This window comes from Scatophagus argus, chromosome 16 (genome assembly GCF_020382885.2).
Source record: "Scatophagus argus isolate fScaArg1 chromosome 16, fScaArg1.pri, whole genome shotgun sequence".
Classification (NCBI taxonomy): Eukaryota; Metazoa; Chordata; class Actinopteri; family Scatophagidae; genus Scatophagus; species Scatophagus argus.
The window spans coordinates 12,049,853-12,071,414 of NC_058508.1; the positions used below are offsets into that span (position 1 = coordinate 12,049,853).

General features: G+C 41.7%; 1 protein-coding gene across 7 annotated transcripts; it reads right to left on the bottom strand.

The window, feature by feature from the left end:
* Nucleotides 1–33: 33 nt before the first annotated feature.
* Nucleotides 34–19,952, bottom strand: arhgap17b (Rho GTPase activating protein 17b). Of its 7 annotated transcripts, none has more exons than XM_046416304.1 (21): nucleotides 19,530–19,952; nucleotides 15,690–15,729; nucleotides 10,586–10,690; nucleotides 10,051–10,127; nucleotides 9,759–9,870; nucleotides 9,398–9,474; nucleotides 9,153–9,255; nucleotides 8,813–8,881; nucleotides 8,583–8,664; nucleotides 7,677–7,804; nucleotides 6,939–7,050; nucleotides 6,775–6,856; nucleotides 6,508–6,588; nucleotides 5,843–5,956; nucleotides 5,649–5,740; nucleotides 4,319–4,457; nucleotides 3,240–3,536; nucleotides 2,488–2,609; nucleotides 1,990–2,403; nucleotides 800–841; nucleotides 34–206 (listed from the first exon to the last, which is right to left on the bottom strand). In XM_046416304.1, the coding sequence occupies exons 1-20, from the start codon at nucleotides 19,580–19,582 to the stop codon at nucleotides 834–836; spliced, it is 2,307 nt and encodes a 768-aa protein (XP_046272260.1). In that variant the 5' UTR covers nucleotides 19,583–19,952; the 3' UTR covers nucleotides 34–206; nucleotides 800–833. The 7 variants fall into 7 exon arrangements, with proteins under 7 accessions (XP_046272260.1, XP_046272259.1, XP_046272258.1 ...); XM_046416303.1 differs by having other exon boundaries at nucleotides 796–841; nucleotides 19,530–19,951; XM_046416302.1 differs by having other exon boundaries at nucleotides 790–841; nucleotides 19,530–19,951.
* Nucleotides 19,953–21,562: the final 1,610 nt, after the last annotated feature.

A 21,562-nucleotide genomic window follows, 5' to 3' on the forward strand; every position in this document is an offset into this window, starting at 1 on the left:
TGTTACGTGGAACCAGCTGTGAGTGACGGTGATCCCGATGATCCCTCTCTTTTTTCACAGAAGGGTGCTCTCTGTTTGGATCTCAGGGTGTAGGGGCAGGGCTGTGGTGGCGGCAGGCTCTTGACCAGCAGAGCTCTCCCCTTGTTGGTCCTCAATCACCTCAGGGATGAGGGCTCGTCCATTCCTCTTTAGGAGCAGGCCTTCATCTGTGCAGGACAGTTCGGGAGTCAACAAATAAGTCAGCATCTTGGGATCAAGCACTGAACAACACTGTTTCACACTGAGTTAGCACACACGCACCACCTTTACGCACTCAGTAAGACGCCAAGGATTGATCCTTCTATTAAATCTGGTCATATTACATACATATAGATATATATATATATATATATATATATATATATATATATGTATGTATATAAAATATATATATATAAAACAAGTTAAGTAGCAATTTCAGAGGTGGAGGCAGTTGTTGGAGTATCCTTGGTGTGTTAATCTTTAAATGCGACACATTTTCTACACAGACCTGCACGTACAGAATAACAGCAAACTGTCATTTGAAAACGAGGGGAGGAGACACAAGCATGTTAGTTTTGTTGTACAGCAGCATTAAAGCATTAGCATTACAAATGCATACTATTGTGCATTAATGTATGCAGACAGTACGTGCATAGCCAACAGACGCTAAAAAGAAGCAAATGCCTGCAGTCTTTGTTTCCCCACACAGAATCACACATGCAGTGGACATAGAAGCAAGGCCAAAGCATCAGCCAATCAGATCCTTACCATTACCTGCCTTACAAAGCTCATCTTACAGGCAGGCCAGCAGCTCAGACATCTGCAATATTTACACATTTCCTGTCATGCGTGAGATCACCACAATTACATTCAGTGTGTGAGCCACTACAACACAGTGAGACCAAAAGCAGGAAGACTATATACAGTCATGCTCTGAGAAGAAGCTGAAATCACTCGATACTGAATACAGTATCAGCAGAAGGGCAGCAAGTGATTTCAGTTACAGCTACACATCACAATCATGTTTAAACAGAATTAAACTTTACCGAAAATGTGTTCTTGTCGATGTTTTGGTAGTTCATTTTATCTGAACAGTAAACATCTTTATTCTTTGACTATCTTCAATGAAAGCAGGTACTTTTACTCAAGTATTGTACTCAGTGTACTCTTTTACTCAATGTTTTGTACTAATACAAAACATTTTCAACAAATAGTGATAATATTTTATTACAGATCAAGATGTTCTTCATCCCTGGGGGAAAATTCACGTTACCACAGTATGTAAAGTAATTAAAATTAGCTTCATCTTCACTGGCTGCAAAATTAAAATGATGTGCACAATAATCCTTGCATATTTATGATCCAATAACTCAATGTACTCTATGTACATGATTCTGACCTGGTTCAGTCTGGACAATGGGTACTTTTACCAACTGCTATAGTTTAAACAATTCAGCAGTATATAATTAAGTATTAGCTGTACCTTCACCAGCTACAACATTAGAATGGCACTTAAACATGAATGCACCTGAAATAATAATAACACCATTTTTTTTTTTTTTTTTTTTTTTTTTTAAATTCTTCAGTAAACGCTCTGACTATTTCTTGCACCTCTGACTCTCTTAGTACTACACCACAGCACTGCAGACAGAGGCCAGATCAAAGATCCTGCTCTGTCTGGGGCTAGAGGAGTGTTTCCACCAGAAACACTTGGGTCACACAGTTCACAAGTTGTGCACAAACTCGCATCTAAGTTACAGCACAAGTACACTGAAATGTCACTACACTTTCTCGATTTTCTACTGCCTGCCTTTATTTGATCAGTATTATGATCAGTGACTACAGTTTGCATTTTATGCATTGCTGGTTCTATTTATATGTCATGATACCGCACACAATTTCTTATATAATGTATTACTGCAAAAATATTAAAAAATAGGATTTTAAGAGACACAGGGAGCCATTTACCTGTTATGATCTTGGAGGCGGAGCTGCAGATGCCATTACCATTGTCATTAGCTACAGGCTGTGGGGGCGGCGGCATGCTGGGTCTGGGCCGTGGTCTGGGGGCCGGCCTTGAGGGTCGAGGAAGAGACCCGGATTGGTAGGATGACAGCGGGTTGGAGAGCGATCCATCATGAGGAGGAGTGTCAGGAGGTGTGGGAGTGCTAGGAGGGGAGGGCTCTGACTCCCCATGGGCCTGGTGGACTTGAGGAGGCTGTGGCGGCGGGTGGCTCGGGGCGTGGATGAGGCTGTCTTTGCTGGTGTTGCGTCGGGGAGTGATGGGTGGGTGATGAGGGGAGCCGGGTGTCTGGGTGTTAATGGGCTGGGAGGTAAAGAGGCTGGCCTGTTTGGGTGGGGCTGGGGCCTGCTTCTTGGTACCTGCAGAGGTAAGCATAATTATTACACGACATTAACAATATTAGTGATGCTAAATAATGCGAATAGGAAAGTACATTCTCTCACCTCTGCGAACCATGTGTGGACTAGGCCCCCTGGATCCACCCTGAGAGTGGGGGGTCCCTACTGTAAGATGGAGCGCACCATTCCTCTGGGGAGGAGGGGTGGACATGACCTCACGGGCTGGGCTGTGGAAATACAGTGAATTTAAATGTTAATCCACCATCATGTCACCTGTGCTTTACAAATTAACAAGGGATAGCTGCACTGGTGCAAGAACTCATGCATAATATATAAACAAACAAATATTTCCATTCAAAGGCTGCTTACATTAGATGAATGTTATCACATAAGCAACAACTCAAAAAAACAATTTACAAGTGTTGAGAAGAGATGCAAAAATCAGAAGTTTGTTCAGTCATGTGTTACATGCAAAATCAAACATTGCCAGAAAGAAGTCGCACAGACACACTGACAGTCAGGCAGGAAGGAAGGGGAGTATCTATTTAAAAACAGAGTGAGTTAGGTCAATATTCACAAGCAGGGAGGAGGATAAAAGTTGCCTGTAAACAAAGCATCACATGATTTTTCTTGCATTACATTTTCTAATTTGTTAAAAATTAAGCCAAATTAAAAGCTGTGGACACAATAAACATTGTTATTCTTATGATTTTCTTTTTTTATGACTTCAGAAAGTGAACACTCAAAGACGAATCAAACACATGACAAACACAAAAGGGTGTGTGAGCTCCGGTTTGGCTGATTGGCTGCGAGCAGGCGGTGGAGTATTGTTGCTACCTCAGCTCACTCCTCCTTACCTGCTCTCCTCTGCGCTGAGCTGGGTTACAATCTGAGGTTTCAATGAGGATACCTGGACCCCACCACCCAGACCACCTCCAACACCACCACCACCACCACTCAGGCCAGGCTGCTCAGCCTCTGGAGCCGGGGATGGGACCTGGGGCTGGGGCTGGGGCTGGGGCTCCGGCTGGCCAGTAACCCCAGCTTCCAGAGGGGGCAGTGGGGGTTGGAAGGTGGGTGAGGTTAGATGTTGCTGCTTTCTATTTACAATGGTGGCTCTACGTGGAGCGGGCTCCGGCTGTTTGTTAACAGTGCTAGGGAGGGGGGAGAGGGGAGAGATGTTCAGGAGAGCAAACCACACGCCATCAGACACACTGAAAGAGCAGGAGACCGAGAAAGAGCAGAGAGAGATGATGCGAGACACAGAGAGAGACGCCACTTCCCGAGTTCAATGAAACCAGTTCAGAAAGAAGAACCCAAAAAAAAGACATAAAACCACATGATAGTGACCTTTTAAATAGAAGAACTTTGAACTGGAGACTGGAGAGACAGATGCCACACCATACAAACATAATGCAACAGAGGAAGCCCACACAAAACATAAAACCAGCAACCTACAGTGTGACCTAAGCTTTAATTGGAAACAAAAGAAATAACACAAGAGTACACAAGAGCAACATATGAGAATTATAGCTAGACAAAATGGTATCCCAGTGATACCAAAAACATGCTGAATAAACCAAAATGTCTGAAAGCGAACTGCTGTTTCATCATGTTCAGTACGAATCACTGATTAGCTTGCTCTGAAATCACCTAAACATAACAAAAATGTAGTGCTAAAATCACACAGAACATCATTCCCTTATTTAACTTATCGATAACTGAAATCTTGGGAGCTACATTGGACTACGGCACAGCTTTGAAGTCTGGACTGGGCAGATCTTCAGTGGGTGTTTCAGTGACTGTGATGGACTCGCTGGCCACTACATAGAGGGCCGACACGGCTGGGCCTCGCGACTCCTGCCTGCTCAGTGTCTTGGGACGGGACGGGAGGGTGAGGGGCAGGCTGAGGCTGAGGTTGGGGCGAGACAGGTACCTGTCTTTACGGGGGGTGTGACTGTCCCCGTCCTGCCCCACCAGGCTGCCGGGTCGTTTCCTGTCCAGGCCAGGTTCAGGCTCTGGGGTAGCTGGGTGGGTGGGCATGGCGAACATGCCTGACACATTGAAGTCCACCTCTGGAGAGAAGGACATGGGAAGCAAAGCGAAGAGATGACAAAAAAAAAAAAAATTATGCTGGTTAAAATGATCTTCTGATTCTAATAATGAATCTCGGATGATAAATAATTCTGTTAGCTGTTATTTTGAACCATGCCAGCAATGAAACTGATTACTTCAGTGTTTGTGTTGCTTATTTGCAAATGTTAGCATCCTAACACAGTAAACTTTGGTGATGGATATGGCAACCGTTACATCAGCTGAACAACAACATGTTAATGTAATGTAATTATTTGGGCGGGTTTTTCTCAACTTGTCTCAACTTGCTACTTTTACTTAAGTTGTCCCCTGACAAGTGCTAATGATCTCTGCTGTAGCTCCATTCTGTGTATTCACATAAAACCCTGCATCGTCTTAGCTTATGCAGCCATCATCAGAAATCAGCAGTGATGGAGGAAGTACTCATATATTTTACTACTTAGTGTGTGTAGGAAAAACTGTTAAAAGTAAAAAGTAAAAGCCTTACACTCAAAACAGATAACAGTTCAAAAGTAATTGGCATGAACATATGCTTAAGTAACAAAAGTGGAAGTACTCATTTAAAAAAAAAAAAACAAAAAAAAACATATAGGGCCGACTGATATCATTTTTGCACCACAAATTTCATTTTAACTGAAAAATAAATTACTAAAATTATGATGATGTGACATTTGTTGGGGTCTGTACCTGACATCTGGAGAACATGAATTGCAACACTACAGTAGTTCATTATGATGGATTTCTATCACACATTTTACTAGTGTGAAAAAACAGCAGCTTCTGTGATTTGGATATTGCACCCTAACATACTGAAATTTCCAATTACAATTAACTTTTCAATTAATTGTTCATCCCTAATGAATATGATGCATCATGTATAAGAATCGCTTCACTGTTGGAGCTGGTAAAAGTGGAACTGATTTCAACTGATCACTGGATAGCGCACAGTGATCTAAAATATTACATCATAATTTATTAGTTTTTTATTAATGATCCGAACCATAACTACCAAGTAAACATGGCTCAGCAAAAAATACAATATTGCCCTATGATATTTGTGAAATAAAAGTATCAAGTAGCATACAGTGCTAAAAGTCTCCTCTATTTTACCTCTTCTAGGTAAGACAGAGAGAAGGAGCATTTTTGCACATACAAAAGATGGAGACGTTTACCTTCTGGGAAGAACCAATCAGCGTGCTGAATAATGGGCTCAATGATGGCAACCACATGGACAGATGTAGCTGCTGCCATCTCTGCCAACGTCCTGAATACAATGACAGACAGAAAGGAAGCTTTATTTACCTCAACTTCACTTTAACTAAGAACTTACTCATGAATGTGATGACACAGATCACAGAGTGATTACCCCTCAGTCTTTGCCCAGAGCAGGTTGGGCCCCAGGACTATGGCAATGTTGCTGGGAGTCATCTTATTAACGTCACTCTCCTGGGCCAGTCTAGCCAGAAACTTCACCAGATACCTGTAACAGAAACTCCTGCTTTAAACATCTCTATGCTACTGCAAATGTATTTTATCGCCAGGTAATCAGCCAACAGATAATCTAAGTTATATCAGTTTAAAGCTTTTGAGATCGCACAATGAAGCGATGGTCTTGGTGTTGACATGAGTTGTAACTTTCTTTTTGTTTTTTTCCTACGTCCTTCTGTCTGAAGGATGTTTTTAAATGTGTAAAATGTGTCACAATAAAAAAAAAAAAAAACAAAACACAGAAAGTAGAGCAAACTGAAGAAAATTGTATGTAACACATTTTTTCCCTTTTCTTTTATGAGGCATGGCACCCAAGGTGGGCACCCTTGTTCTAAGCAGAAGTGAGTACTCTAGTGAGTGAGAAATTCAAATGACTTATACCAAACTTGCCAGGCGGCTTTCTATTATTCGACTTGTTAACATCCGCTGTATCAGTTATGAAAGTGAAAAACAGAACTGAACTCAATACATTCAATGCCGTGCTTGTGTACTTTTAGAAACAAAGTTTACACAACAACACAATAGAGCTGAAGATGCTCTTACCTGAAGTTCACCTTGTGAGTCTTTGGCAAACGATCACATGTCACCCACAAAGCCTGAAGCCTCTTGTCAGGGTCAGACACACTGAAACCACACACACACACACACACACACACATAGAATATATTAGCTTATTACTTAAATACCAAAATATCTAAAGCAACCTGAGAGCACATACTGCTCCTGGTGTCTAGTGCTTATTACCGCAGAGTGAGTGTGTTTTACAGGATATTAAAAGAGTCAGGTCTCTCTCTGTGTGTGTCTTCTTACTTGGAGGCCTGTAGCCACTCATCGTACAGGCCAAATGTCATTAGAGGTTCAGGAAGTTCCCTGAGGTAGGACTTCAGGGCTCCTGTGTATGAAGAGAAAACCTATTAGAAAATGATCTGTACCAGATGGTTTCACTTGCTGTGAATTTGTAGAAGAGGTTGTACCAGCGACAGCGTGGGGATCAGAGTAGAACTCATCGAGTTGTGAGGTGGAGCAGTCCAAAGCTGCTTTTAGCTTCTTCAGTTTTGAAGCTCCAGCTGCTATTCTGAAGAGACCCTGCAAGAAAAACACAGAGGAAAATGACTGGATGACTGGATGGTGTTTTTTTTTTTTTAACAAGTATAGACAACTGATTTCGATCCTGAAATTGAAGAACTGAGTCTGAACTGGAATCAGGAAAGGAGAAGTAACGTACATAAAGTGTGTATCACCAACTAATGGCTGAGAAAGTCAAGGGAGATGTGGCTCTTTCAGGATGAGTAGCAGACAGACAGACAGACAGACAGAGTTTTGTTTCCATTAATAAAAAAGTCTTAAATTGTCCTCCTAGGGGTGTCTTGTGAAGTGGTTAAATTTAAAGAGTGTAGTAGTGAACACATTAATGGATAACAGATGCCGCCCACGTGCACGCACACACGCACACACACACACACTGCAGCCTCAAGCCTAAGTGACCACAAGTTGGCCACAGATGTTTCCAGACTGTATGTGCCATCATTTCTACACAGCAGTCCACATGACCCACATCGCCTTACAGCTCTGAAGCTCTGACAGAGAGAAGTTTTATGGGTGCAAATTTAAATAAAAAAAAAAAGAAAAGAACAAAGGTTAATGAGCCCTTCAACTTTGCCCTACTTTACAAAGGTCCCTCCTTCTCCTCCCTGCCCTGACTGCATCCTTACCTCTTCTTTCATGCCGGTCTCCAACAACATCATGACGCAGGCCTCGATGGGCAGAGCGATATCGCGGTTACTCCTCTTCAGGTGCTCCTCCAGAGCTGTGCCAAATGCCGGCTTCTCCATCCAGGAGTCTAGGTGAGAGGAGTGTCATCAGTGTATTTACACTAATCTGAATATTTCTGTTCTGTGTCTATCTAGAGTTTTTCTATGGTTGCTAATTAATGCTGACTTTTAAACCAACTTTTTTAGAGTTACAGAGACTACACTGTGAGAGTTTTAGTTCAACTTGGATGGACTAATGATTTTGAACAAAAATGTTTTACTTGATGTAAGGATCACTCCTTCCATCCTTCTGCTTTGCCATCACAGTGATACTTCCCCTGTCTGAAGTCTTTATCACACACTTGCACGCGTAAAAAGCCAATCAGAAACATAATTATACATGATGTACATGTGGCCAATAATTCAGTTTTTCACCAGGAGAAATCTAGTTGTCGGAATAAAGTTTCTTTAATCCCCAAAACCAATTACGAAATTTGCCATTATCATAAGGTTAAATAACATCAGGTTACTGCAGAAATCTTTATGTGCATGACACTGATGCAATGTGATATTGCGACCAGAGATGACGCATCATATGTGGCATTAGATAAGTATGAGACAGTGCAGCTTCCATGCTAATTTATGCCGCTGGCTTTCATGAAGGAAATAAAAGCTTCTCATCACAGACCCATGTAAGAGTTTAAGCCTGAAATATGCAATATCCATTTGCACTGCAGTGGTGAGAAGGATACAAAACAGTCAAATACAGAGCAGCAACTACTATGGCTGCCATCTGTAAAGCTATAAAGAACAGATGCAAAGGATGTGTTTTCTATATTGTTTATGGTGTTAAGTCTTGCTGGTCACCTTGCTGTATTTGGATAGTTGGTATAGCTGCCTCCAGAGCTGCCAAAGACCTCCTGTGGTAGTCAGCCTGGGCCTCTAATAACTGAAACACAAGCATAAACACAGGTCATGTATACAGGTCACTGGCATATACTGAAGCTGGTATTCATACTGCATCACCATACAGTATTACGTACAGTTATATTTTATTTTAGTTGTAGGTCATTTACACTAAGCTGAGGTGCACTCACCATGACATAATAGCGTGCATAATCTCCCTCTTTGGAAGCAAAGTTGTACATGTCTGCAGAGAGTTGATCCTGCAGAGTGAAAAAAAGTATTTCCATACATGGCAAAACAAAATGGCAACCTCCTGCTTAAGAAACTTTTCATTAAGAAGCAGATGAACTCCAGATGACAAAGCTATGACCTTTAATTATGTGTTGCTGATAATGTGCTTACTGCACAGCATGTTTGTACCAGATCCACTCCCGTCACAAGGCCTCCTTTGTTGAGGCAGTTCATAAGATATGATCCTAACCTGAAGAACAGGCTCAGGCTGGAATGTACAAATTTCAAACAAAAATCTACCTTGCATATTTCTACTTTGTTGAGAGCCTCGTCCATTTCATCTTTGAGCGAATCGGCCTTAGCTGCCATAGCCTGGTTGTTGGATTTGGTTGCCTGGTACCACCTGCAGTTCAAGAAATTATTTAAACACTTGTTGCATGTCTGCAGTAAGCATGAGCGGATTTTAATTCATTTTTAAAATCCTAAACATGCAAAAAAAAGACAAGCATGCGCTACAGTCAAAAATTGAATATAAACTGGCATACCTTGTCTTGGCCGAGTCAAAGTCCAGAACCAGTTTGGCAAGTTGTTTTCTCTGTTTTAGTATATTAGGAATATCTGCCTGTGAGACATACATAACTTTTTAGTGAACCATGAGGAAACCTTTCCCGTGAGAACATTTTGTCATTCACGCAAAGTGGAGATATAACACAAAAAGATGCCAAAGGCTGTTTTGAATTTGGCAAAATCATGAGAAAACACACGACAGTTTTGAATCCTGTGCAGGCTTGCTGAATGTTTCGATCAGATCCACTCACCATAACCATGCAAATTTACAACTCAAATATAGGCACATGCAAGTCACAAGTGATCACTACAGTATGAAGAGAGCTGTAGTGTTTTCACCTCTGCCAGCTGGTTGAGAGGTTCCAGGATGTCTCTCTCAATCTGGACTTCATACTGCATCAGTTCCATCGCTAAGCTGCTCTCTGCATCCCCACACACATCCATCATCTTTCTGCTCACACACAAAACAATGTACACAAATATGATTGTCACCATTGCCCTTTTCACAAAAATGTGAATATAACAAACGAGCACAGACACTTGAGGCCCCTTGTTAAATGGATGCTCTATCATAGTGCTGAAACTTGTCCTCCATGTGAAAAAAATCTTATAGTTGACTCTTGCATCTCACCCAATCAGACTCTCTTCTCCCAGCTGACTGCCGCCCTCCTGCATGGCCTGCGACAGCGCCGTCAGGGGCAGCTTTTTCTGCAAGCCAACCAATGAATAGCATTTAAAAATGTGGTGGTTAACAAATGGCCAACATATAACCCAATGATTAGCTGAAGGCATGTCAAAAAAACATAAAGAAGATTGCCTCTGAGATTTCCCAGTTTTATTGCATGTGTCTACAGCTGAGGTGGGTCTGTTATGCTGTGATAGTTAAACTGGCAGGAGGCCACAGCTGAATATTTTTCTCCTGAGTCGCTCTCATATCGGCGTGTTACATAAGAGGTGTTGCTATGAGTTCAAAGCACAAGGCAGGTCGTTGCTAATGCGACAGCGGCATCACAGCGAGTCACCCGTGTGAGCTACAAGCCACACCAGCATCTCTCCAAGTGACTAAGTGAAAATAGAAAAGCTTTCCGCAGAGATCCTGGTGGCATGTTCATGACATAGTGAGATGTTCTGTCTCTCTCTCTTCAGAGATGTCGTCTGCCTCTTACATGTCTCTTCTCGGTGTCTGTGCCCAGTTGCCCCTGCAGACAGGACACCAGCCTCTTGTGTGTGTTGTGCGACACCAAACGCACCAGCTCCATCCTCCTCTCGATCTGTGTGTGCACACGAGACGCAAAATGTTAGAAACTCAGAACAAAGAAAAACAAGCTCACGTGCTTTCCAGCTACACAGGTGAGAGCTACAAATCAAAACACAGAAGCTGCACTAGTGCACATCCACCTCTAAAACATCCATCCTGCTCTTGTTATTGAAAGATGATGGAGGAGGTTGGCGCTGTTTGTCTAGCTCTGTACTGCCATGTGTGGTGCTACAACAGGCACCGCTGACAGCCAGATGGAAGGACTCATTGCAGATAAATAGCACAGGATTGTGGTTTTTACTGAGAACAGTGAAAGCTTCTTTGTTTTGACATATGCAGACGCATTAAGAAGGAGAACAGGTGAATCATTCTGACAGCAGGCCTGAGGTGGTCTGATCTACTGGTTACACTTTATGAGCAGGTATTTAAAATATCACATTGTTTGACTGCAATATCAATAATGATGTCATATATTTCTTGCAATGACTGGCTTGAAAAGCAAATAAAAGAACTGATTTATTTACACACAAAAAAAAAAAAAAAAAAAAGATGAGATGAGATGACAGCAGTAAAGTCAGTGGTGTAAGTGAGTGGATGTTTAGGAAAGGATGGAGAGAGAATGGAGAGAGAGTCTCCATGAGAGGACTAAGGTGCTCCAGTTGCTCCCCAGCCTGCCTTCCAGTTACATGAACCTACAACAGCAGAGCAAACAAGGCACAAGCAAACAGGCCAGAGGGCCCTCACTTTAACTCTGTGATCTCAGATTGTCCTTGAATGCACCACTTTAAGTCTCTGCTCACAGCTTCCTGACCATGTGACTAAAACTTCAGCTGGACAAGCCCCAAGTCCCTGCTGGCTGATTTCCGTATGTTACTGAACTGAACTGGAGCCAGGCGCTGAATGCAAGGTTTAAAAACTCTAATAACTCTTGTGGTATTTAAAACCAAACTGTTAGAAGTTCATTATAAAATTGCAGTATAAAAAAAAAAACACAACAAAAAACAGTGAGATTTTGTATGAAGTGGAAGATTTATGAGAAACCAGATTAGCTGCTTGTTATTTAAGTATTCACTTCCTCTTCCTGTCTCAGTGTAAACATCACTATTTGCCCCTCATTTGCTGTCTGATCCCCATCTCGCTCTCACTCTTCTTCCTTGACTTTTATCCTCACTAATTTGCTCTCTCTCTCTCTCTCTCTCTCTCACACACACACACACACACACTCCTCCCTCTCTCTCTACACTGTCTCCTCCTCTCTTTCCTGCAGCTGTATGATCCATGCCAGACCACAGCTGGATTTGGCTTCCTCGCCTGGATCCAATTGATTTGCTCACCATTCAGCTGATCTGCTGCTCTGATTAATGCATGGAAGTCTAGCTCTATCTGGTGCCGCCTCAATATTGGATGCAGACCTCCAACAGTCTTTGCCAAGAATGAAAGAAAGGGGCTGCAGTGGATATGCTGGGTGATGGCACTGTCTGTGCCAATGGAAAAGTGTTTTTCATCAGTGTATACCAAAAGAAACAAACTGGAAGGGCAAAATATAAAATATAAAAAAATCTCTCATACGGAACTGCACAATTTACATTTAAAACGTTTGAAAGTTTACCAGTTCTTCTCCAAGCAGCTTGTTTGTTTCTTCTACATTAAAGATGGCATAGATTCAGTGATGCAGCAGACACCTATATCCTCCTTTTAACTCGTTAAAAAAGATGATTCAATTAGCCACTCTCATGAATCATGCAGCAGGCTTTGCTGTGCTCACTAGAAGAGATCTGTCCTCAGGGGAAGAAACTCAGTTATGGAAACTTGCACAGACGCAGAAACATCCTAACAAACTGAAGTCAGAGTTGAAGAGAGAAAAAAAGCCGGAAAACTCCCTGATCATAGGCACAGACAAGCACACACTCCATGATCCTTTCCTCCAGCCTTACGGAGCTGTCCAAAGATTTACAAGCCAGTTATTGCTATGTTTTTTGCCCCCCCGGACAGAAAATTGTGAACAGAGCGAGCTGACGACCTCTGACCTTCCACAGCAGAACATGCGGAACGTTAAGTGAGTCACAGAGGAACCGGGCGGGTGGATACAGTTTTGTTTTCTGGCTTGGGGCTACTTTGGCCGACTGGTTGACCTTGTTGGCAGGATGGCTGACTGTCTGGCCAGCTGATGACATAGCAGAAATAAAGATTCAAATTCAAAAAGTGTTATGTTTGCCTAAAGGAACAGTGTGACGTTTTGGGAAAAGACATATTCTCTTGTAGCCCAAAGTGAGATGAGAAGAACGATACAATCTCATGCACGTTTGTGAAATGTGAAACTAGCACCAGCAGCTGGTTAGCTTAGCTTAGCAAAAAGACTGAAAACAGTGGGAAACGGCTTTCCTTGCTCTGTCTGAAGGTGACAAATTCTACCTTCCAACATCTCTGAAGCTCTCTAGTTAGCACACTGTATCCCACTTCATCAGGGCTGGACTATTTCTTGACGCCCTGCAGTCTCTTCTGGCAACTTCACGGTGATGAAGACTCGGGGAAGTTACTGCGACCGATCAAGAAATAATCCTGCACTTACTTCAGTTTTTATGATTTACTGATTAAATAAATGTGACATTAGCTTCAGTGGCTAGCTATTTCTTCCTGTTTCCTGTCTTTGTACTAAGCTAAGCTAACCAGGTGCCTCTAGCTACATGTTTACTGTACAAACATTGTGAGAGTGGTGTCAATCATCTCATTTTAATTTCACAAGATAGATTTCCAGAAATAACTGCTTAAACAGACCGAATCCATGTTTTCAACAACAATGAAAAATAATGCTGGAGTTCTGTCTGTTTCCTTCACGGATAGCTGACAGATACCTGCTTACCATGCAGGGTCAGATATGCTCCAGTAAGTTCGAGCCTGCACAACAATAACAGTCTATTGTGTACGGTTAAGTTGCATTCAGCTACTGAGAAACGGGACCAGTTCAAGCCTGACTGTATGAGATGAGGCTCCTCAACTTTCCCACTGAGGCAGGACGTGTCCAAACAAGACAAATGCCTCCGCCAATGCAGAGGACTATGGAAAAATGGAAAAGAAAAGACCACTAGGACATCATGAAAATCACAGTGTCAAATTTCAAGTTGGACAGTTCAGAGAAGGAGGTGTGGGGTGGGGGGAGGAAAAACTATTCTTTTACTGTTCATGTTTGGAAAGAGGGGCGAAAACTTTCCCAGCTCATGTTATTAAATTAAAATGCCAGACCTCATTCACTAGTCTTTGAATCAGTGCGAGCTGCACATTTTACAGAGATGGCTGTAATCAGGTTGCATATCTGAAAACTGACTGCGTCCTGACAGACGATACTCGATTATGACGGCCGACTCTGAGCTTAAGTTGTTGTTAAGCAAAAAGATATGCAACCACTTCCACTATGCTGACCGCCTGACAATCACATTCCTGACTGAGGGCTGCAGCTAAAGGAATGTCTAACACAGCACAAAAGCTCCTGTCGTTCAGGACGAGGACCAAAGACGAGAGAACGCGTTCTCTGGAAGGGTTGGGTCAGTTTCTGCAACTAACTTTGACTATTAATGTTAAAGCAAAAAGAAAAATCTAAACAAAAAAAAAAAACACACACACACAACCCAACACCAATAGTTACAGCAAAACAACTGTCTGCATGTACTTTATCAAACAAGAAATAATCATTTTCCCCACCAAATGTTACTGCTGTGTCTTACTGTGTGTGTGTGAACCACATGGGGTTCATGGTTCATTGCTGCATGCCATAAAACTCTGACTTCCTCCTGTAAAGACACTCTGCCTTTTTAAGACTTTCTTCAACACTCTTTTCCTAGCAGTGATCTCACAATTTCACGACCCACAGTGCTCCCATCCCCCAACACACACACACACACACAATGTTCATCCAGATAACAGAACATTGCCAGGATTTGCCTCAAATGGAAAACCATAAGGCACTTTTCCTGCCATACCCCTGAGCTGGCGACGTATTACTGAATGAATGACTCTTGCAGTTTTGTTTTAATTCCAGCAGTTGTAACTCCAAGACTGCAGGGAGACTTGGCATCAACGTGCTGCTAAAAGGCATGATGATGACTTTAACAGAGCTTTTGAGCACAGTCCATATCTGACTCTTTCAGACACTGACTTCCAAGATAGCAGTTTTTACTCCTAGTTTAGGATCAAGTGTGTTACACAGTGAACAAGTCATAACACCCTTCATAGGCCACAAATACTTCAACACAGGTAAAATAACCTGTGAATATTTTTTGCCGGTTCTTATGGGCACAAGTGTAGCTGCTGAGGGTGCACAATTACAATCAGTGCATGGTTTAATGAGATGCATGATAATGCTTTAATTACCATTATTTTTATAAAGTTTTAAACAGGTTACAGTGTGGTGGCATAAAAAAGTCCTTACTTGATCCTCTTTCAGACAAAAAGGTTACATTCGTCTTTGAATTTGAAAAATATTTTTGATCACATTTAAAATAAAATCATTTACCTCAATTTACAAGTCCAAAGCTCAAATCCATCCAGTTTACAATCATGCGTGTAAAAGGAAATCATCAAACATATTTTAGAGGCTGGAATGACTGAACGTTTGGCATTTTGTTTGAAAAATGACAAAAAGGGTTAATCATTTATCAAAACCTTTATTACATTAATATTCTGTTGGTGGATTTATCAATGAAATGTTTAAATGAAGACGTTCTCAATAAGATGAACGTGCACATACAAAATGCAAAGACTTATTGCTGACTTTAGAAAAAGAAAAAAGTCTGCAAACCTCATTACACTTTAACTCAGCTCTGCTCACACCTGGATCAGGAGGCAGTTTATGAGACCCATTACTCACTCAGCAGAATATCATGATTTTATAGCGTGAAATATTGTGCATCTTTACACTCCGGGTAGTGGATGACCATTTAACACTATGAACACGATGACACAAGACACAGTTTAAAAGCTGATGCAACAGTGAAAGAGAAGAGAAACGTCATTCTCACCTGAAGGAGGTCATCACTTAGCACCTCAGTTTTCTCAGCCCTGTTGAGAGAAACACAAACATGAGGCCAAATACTGACAACAAATGGACAAATGCCACATAAAGCAAGCTGAGGATACGAGTTAGGGGACACACCTCAAGCACCGAATCTGAACTAAAAGCCTAAATAAATTTGAAATACTGGGACAAGTCCCACTCTTCTGTTCTGTTAAGAACCGCAGCACGGTGACATACTGTGATGCCCTCTGTTGTTTTTCAATCAAACAAGACCAAAGTTGCTGTAAAAACTCAGATGAACTGATGCGCACTCAGCACACAGGAGCATCAAACTGAAGCAGAAGAGTCAATCCAGCCCGACCTGCCTGGTGTCTGCGCCTGCAGCAAAGTCATACATGCAAAATATGCTTAAATCCACAAATGCATAATAAAATGCTGTCATGTGACAGGCCTGTTAACTATGTGAAACTTGTCAGGAAGGATACGTGAATTACTGAGTACCAGTCGTACAAACATACCCGACATGTATGCACAAATGCACCCCGCGTGCCTGTGGCTGTTTTCCATCGACAGGCAGACCTGTCGGATTCCTCATCTCTGTCCGAAACCCCCCCACACACACTTCCTGTCGTGTCATCTGCACCTTGTTTGTTATGACAACTTGGGTAAAGTGTGTGTATTTGTGCGGAGGTGGATTGTTAATGTCTGAAAGCGACTGAACACACGGCATGTCGTAGCAGAGTGCGTGGAAAATACGACAGGGACATCACTCCAGAACTTCTAGGAACTGTTGACAGCAGTCCAAAAGCAGCTCTCTCACATGTGAAATAAGATACGCTCTTTTATATGTGACCTCGAAGTGTCATTGCAGAATCCCGAGTCTTTGTTCAGAGACTCATCGTTGTTCTCTCCCTCCTGGTTTCAATATTGCTGAGCTCGTGAGACCCTGCAAGTGAGCTCATCATTCACCATGTCGATATCTGACGAATACACCAACGCCGACACGTATTATGTCTGCACACACAAATCCTGGAAGAGCTTCCCTCTACCGGAGCACGCCTACATTATGGGTTCAAATCTCACAGGGATCAATTAACCCACTCCCACACAAGAGTTATTACCTAATGCTGTTGTAAGTTACACCCTGCAGATACAGCTTTACTTCACTAATGCCTGAAATATCCCCAGTGTTCATCGAAAGCACCTTTGGCTGCCTCCAGCTCACGCCGAGAGCAGAAACAGCAAAGATGGCAAAGCTGCAAATTAGTGACAAGCCACGATATTCTTTTCTTTTTATGATTTTCTGGTTAGTGTGTTATATGTGATGAATGATTTGCAACAGTTTTGATTTCTATAATCATTTAAGACTCTTTGCTCAAATGGCATAAACATTCTGGTTTAAGTTTCTCAAATGCGAACACTGTCTGGTTTTCTTAATCTTTCGTGGCGGTAAAGAGGAAAGCTTTGGATTCTGACCTGGTTGGGTCTGTCTGGTTGGACAGGAAAAAATAATAAGACATTGCTAATAAATCACTTCATCCAGAGATCTTTTGACTGGATTTTTTTTTTTTTTTTGCTCTTTGCCAATGTACATACGAAATGAGAAAACAGTCAATAGATTCATCCAAAATAAATGTTATGTGCAACCATGGTGGGCATCAAATGTCTGGTGAGATCAACGATCGTCATCTTCAGTACTCCTCCTCCTACGCAGCATCGCGTCCAGATTTTTCCAAAACTCCTAACTGATCCATAAAAACATACAGATGTCAAACACGCGACGTATTTAATTTACAAATCACGGCTTGCTACGTTAACAGCTCAACAGAGGCTCAGATTTAGTACATATAACTGACGGCGAGAGATGTGACTTGAAGCTTGAATACCTGCACACTGATCCACATGATCGTATTACACATTAAGCCTTTGGCCTCTGAAGGGGGAAGCTACATGAGCAATCTTTAGATTCTTATCAATATTAAATTAGCATTGATTTGACTGGCGCACAGCTTGGCTCTGGCCAGCAGCTATTGCTCTAAAAATAAACTCTCACAATGCTGGAGCCCAGACCCTGAAAGAAAACTTGGAGCAAAACAACGCAGAAAGACATAAACAGCAGACCAGTAAGTGTGTGTTATGTAAGAGGACCTCAGATTACTAAGCCAGGAAGAAAATGACTTTTAAGCGCCTACTTTTTCATCCCAAACCAAAGTTTTGTTGCGTTTGTCTCTCCAGATGTATGCAAGAACTCGCTAAACACTAAACGCTATCCTGCAAGCTTATACCACACTGCAACTCCATCATCTCCATGTAAACCAGACTGCTTCCTCCTTATTAAATCACACGAAAATCAAACTGGCTTCCTCTTTCTTTAAAAAAAAAACAAACCAAAAAAACCATAGCCCTCTGTGGCTGCCTGACGTCCCCAGCCCTCCGCTTTGTCCAACTGTGGAAATGCTTACTCCACAAAAACCCTCCGTGTGTGTCCCTTCCTGTGCCTGATAGAAAACAACAGCATCACACACTGATTTGTGAAACAGATTAAAAAAATAAAAAAGTCATTCTAGAGCTAACGTTTAATTTGGCCTGCATGTGTGGAAGGATCAAAAGATGGACCTACGCCTTAATGATGTCTGTGTCATCAAACTGATATGAGACAATTAGTTGACGGACAGAAAAATAATCAGCAAATTTTGATAGTTTGTCAGACAAAACAAAACATCTGAAGACGTCACCCGGGCCTTTGTGAAGTTGCGGTTACCAGTTTTTTTGACAATATTTTGACACTTCATAGACAACAGGATCATCTTAATCGGAAGACTAATCGTTGATTAAATAATTGCTATCTGCAGTGCTAAACTGACGCTTGGAACAACAGTTCTCAAATGTTTTCACATCAAGTCTCGAGCTGTCCTGTTGCTCAGCGCTCAGTTTTACGGCTCTTACACAACATATGATGGAACGTATGCGAGGAATCCGGTGGCTACAGGCTATTGGCTGGAAAGTCACGGTGAGGAAACATTATGAGGGGCATCAAGTGCTGACAACATTAACGCAGTAATAACTGGAGACATCGTCTCAGTCGTGGCTGCTGTAGAAACAGAGCTGGTAACCCCTGAGGAAGGAAAAGAGATGATATAGATATGTGTGTGTGTGTTTGTGTGTGTGTGTGATCTAACCGCTGGTATCATCACACAACAGTGTCTGTGTGCACATTCTAGCCTACAACATGATGCAGTACATGATCTTATGCAGAAAAGACTGAGGCAGATGTTCATTAATGTAACACAGGTCAAACAGGGAGTCAGTTAATGATTTGGCAACTATTCTGATCATCAATTAATCATTTTGGCTACTGCATCAAGCAAAACTGCCAAATATTTGCTGGTTTCAGCATCTAAATTTGAGAATGTGTTGTTTTTCTCTATTTTATATGATTTTAAAATGAATATATTTGGGTTTTTGGACTGTGGGTCAGACAAAACAAGACATCTGGAAATATCATCTTGGGCTGACAAAACTTATGACGAGCATTTTTCAGCTTGAGATTATGATTAGAAAACCATTTAACTTTAAACTTAAAAGCCATTAAAAAACCAAGCTGCATGTGACGTGTTGGCACGTTTACTTTCTTTTTGACTTCATTCAACTGCACCTTCCTAAAACTTCACAAACTACCCAGGCAGGGTCTATTTTATCACGCAAAAACGTAGCCCAGCACTGCTGACAGATCACAACAATGAATACTGTCAAATCATGAAAAGCAACAGCAGAGTTGGCCTGCCACAACATAAACACATGACATCAACCTGAAACAATGGATGTTGTTAAAATAAACACTCACCTCCCAACAGTCTGGTTGGCGAGTTGCTTCATGCGATTAAACTGTTTCTTCATGTTTGTTTCCTCCTGTGTGTCTCCTGCGAGTCAGTAAAAGTTAGCTGCACCCCTGGGCGCAGTCGTTCATCCACCGTGGATCCAAAAGTTGCGCTACGTCGCAGCCATTGTGGCACAACTGAGAGCACTTTTAACGCACTACACACCTCTGCGGTTTCCCTGATTTACACCCGCCGACACTGCCCGTCGCTGTTAATCGCCAGAAAAGAAAAACAAAAGTCAGTTGAAGTGGCCTCCGACGAGCTACTGGATCCCCATCGCCACGAACATAAGACTTCCTTTAACACAAACTGGTTTGTAGAGCTACCAGTGTGGTAGGAAGAAGGAAGTGCCTTTACTTCCCCACTGTATGCTGCACGGCCCAATCGTGACATGTGATACCTTAGCAAGAAAAAAAAAAAAAAAGCATTGAGTCATCTATTGGTCTGTCATGGTCACGGCAAAGGCACAGTCTCGTATGTTTTAACGGACTGTTGAAAAGTTGTTGTTTATGGTAGATGATAGAATATTATAGTGGTAAATTATCTGAATCAGAAACAGGAAGTAGGTTTTCACATACAGGGAATTTGCTTTGCTATTTTGGTGTATAACAATAAACGCAGCAGGAGAAAGGAGAAAACAAGTTTAGTTGTCTTTTAAAATAGGTTGTAATGCCATTCAGAGCGAATAAACTTCTGGAAAAACTGAAGTTTGATTTAATTTCCCACACCGATCTAGGGTCAGTCTTAATCGCTTCTGCTAAATGCCCCCAGGTAATGTGTTCTGCGGGACTGACTGTAGATCAGTCCGTCATTAAACGTTGGCGCAGTGATCTGCTGCCACCTAGTGGCTGCTCCCTATCATGACATGGACACCTTCTGAAATCAATGCTTCTATATACTGCATGTATATTAAAAAAACCCTTCCATTTTAAATTTTATTGTCAAAACAAAAGACAACAAAGAAAAACATTTTCTATAGTTTTGGTTTCATCTGCTGAGCTTTTGTCATATACACTTCTGAGTTTGTGTGCCACTACACAAGTACAAAACAGTAGATGAACTGAAATTCTCACAGAGCTCAAATCAGACTTCCTGCGTTACAACAATCATGAATTCCCTCACAGGATCTTGTTTTAGAGTTTATGATATTCAGGCTCATAATAGCTAAAATAACCCAGAGAGAGAAAACTACGGCTTTGTCTTATTTAACCTGTAGCCTGTAAGATGATGGTCCATAAAGTATAGATAGCAAAGGCATGCCTATCTGAGTGGCAGCATCGTCGTAAGAACTATTAATTGTGTTTGCCATCGGAATGATGACCCCAATAAATGGAGAGAAACATGCCTTGTGTGTTAATTCCTCTGTACACAAAGTGGAGAACTCCTGAAACTTTGTTCAAGGTTCTTTAACCCTGATGGTTTGTTGATGTTAAAGAACAACCAGGGGCATAGTTTCACATGTGTGATCTGCAAGCTGCAAATCAAGTCAAGTGAGACACTCTGAGAGAGCAAATATTCTCCTCTGCAGTGATTAATTTGTCATTTTTTAAATTTGTCTCTCGTGTCTGTCGCGTCGAACTCTTACAAACTAATTCGTTACTAAACAGAGCTTTGTTTTCTTGAATCCAGTCTTTAAAACAAACAAACAAAACAAAAACAAAAACAGTGTCAGCAGTCCGGTTTCATATTAAAATTCTTCTCACACTAATGAAAGTCGAAGAGATTCTTAAAATGTGAAGATAATTAATCACTTTATTCCCTGTGTGAAGGTGATGCTGATGCACTGACAAAGATACATTCACCAAAATGTTCACTTTTTGTCATGTTTGCGTATCGAATAAATTGATTCTCTTTTGCCTCTTTTACTTTTCCTGTCGGTGTGCAGACAAGTTTGTTAAACTATATTCAAGCTCTGATAATTCATCGTGATTGTTTAATTTGTCGTGCGTGTCTGTAACGTTTGGATGTTGTCTAGCTGGTGTCCTCAAATCACATTCTC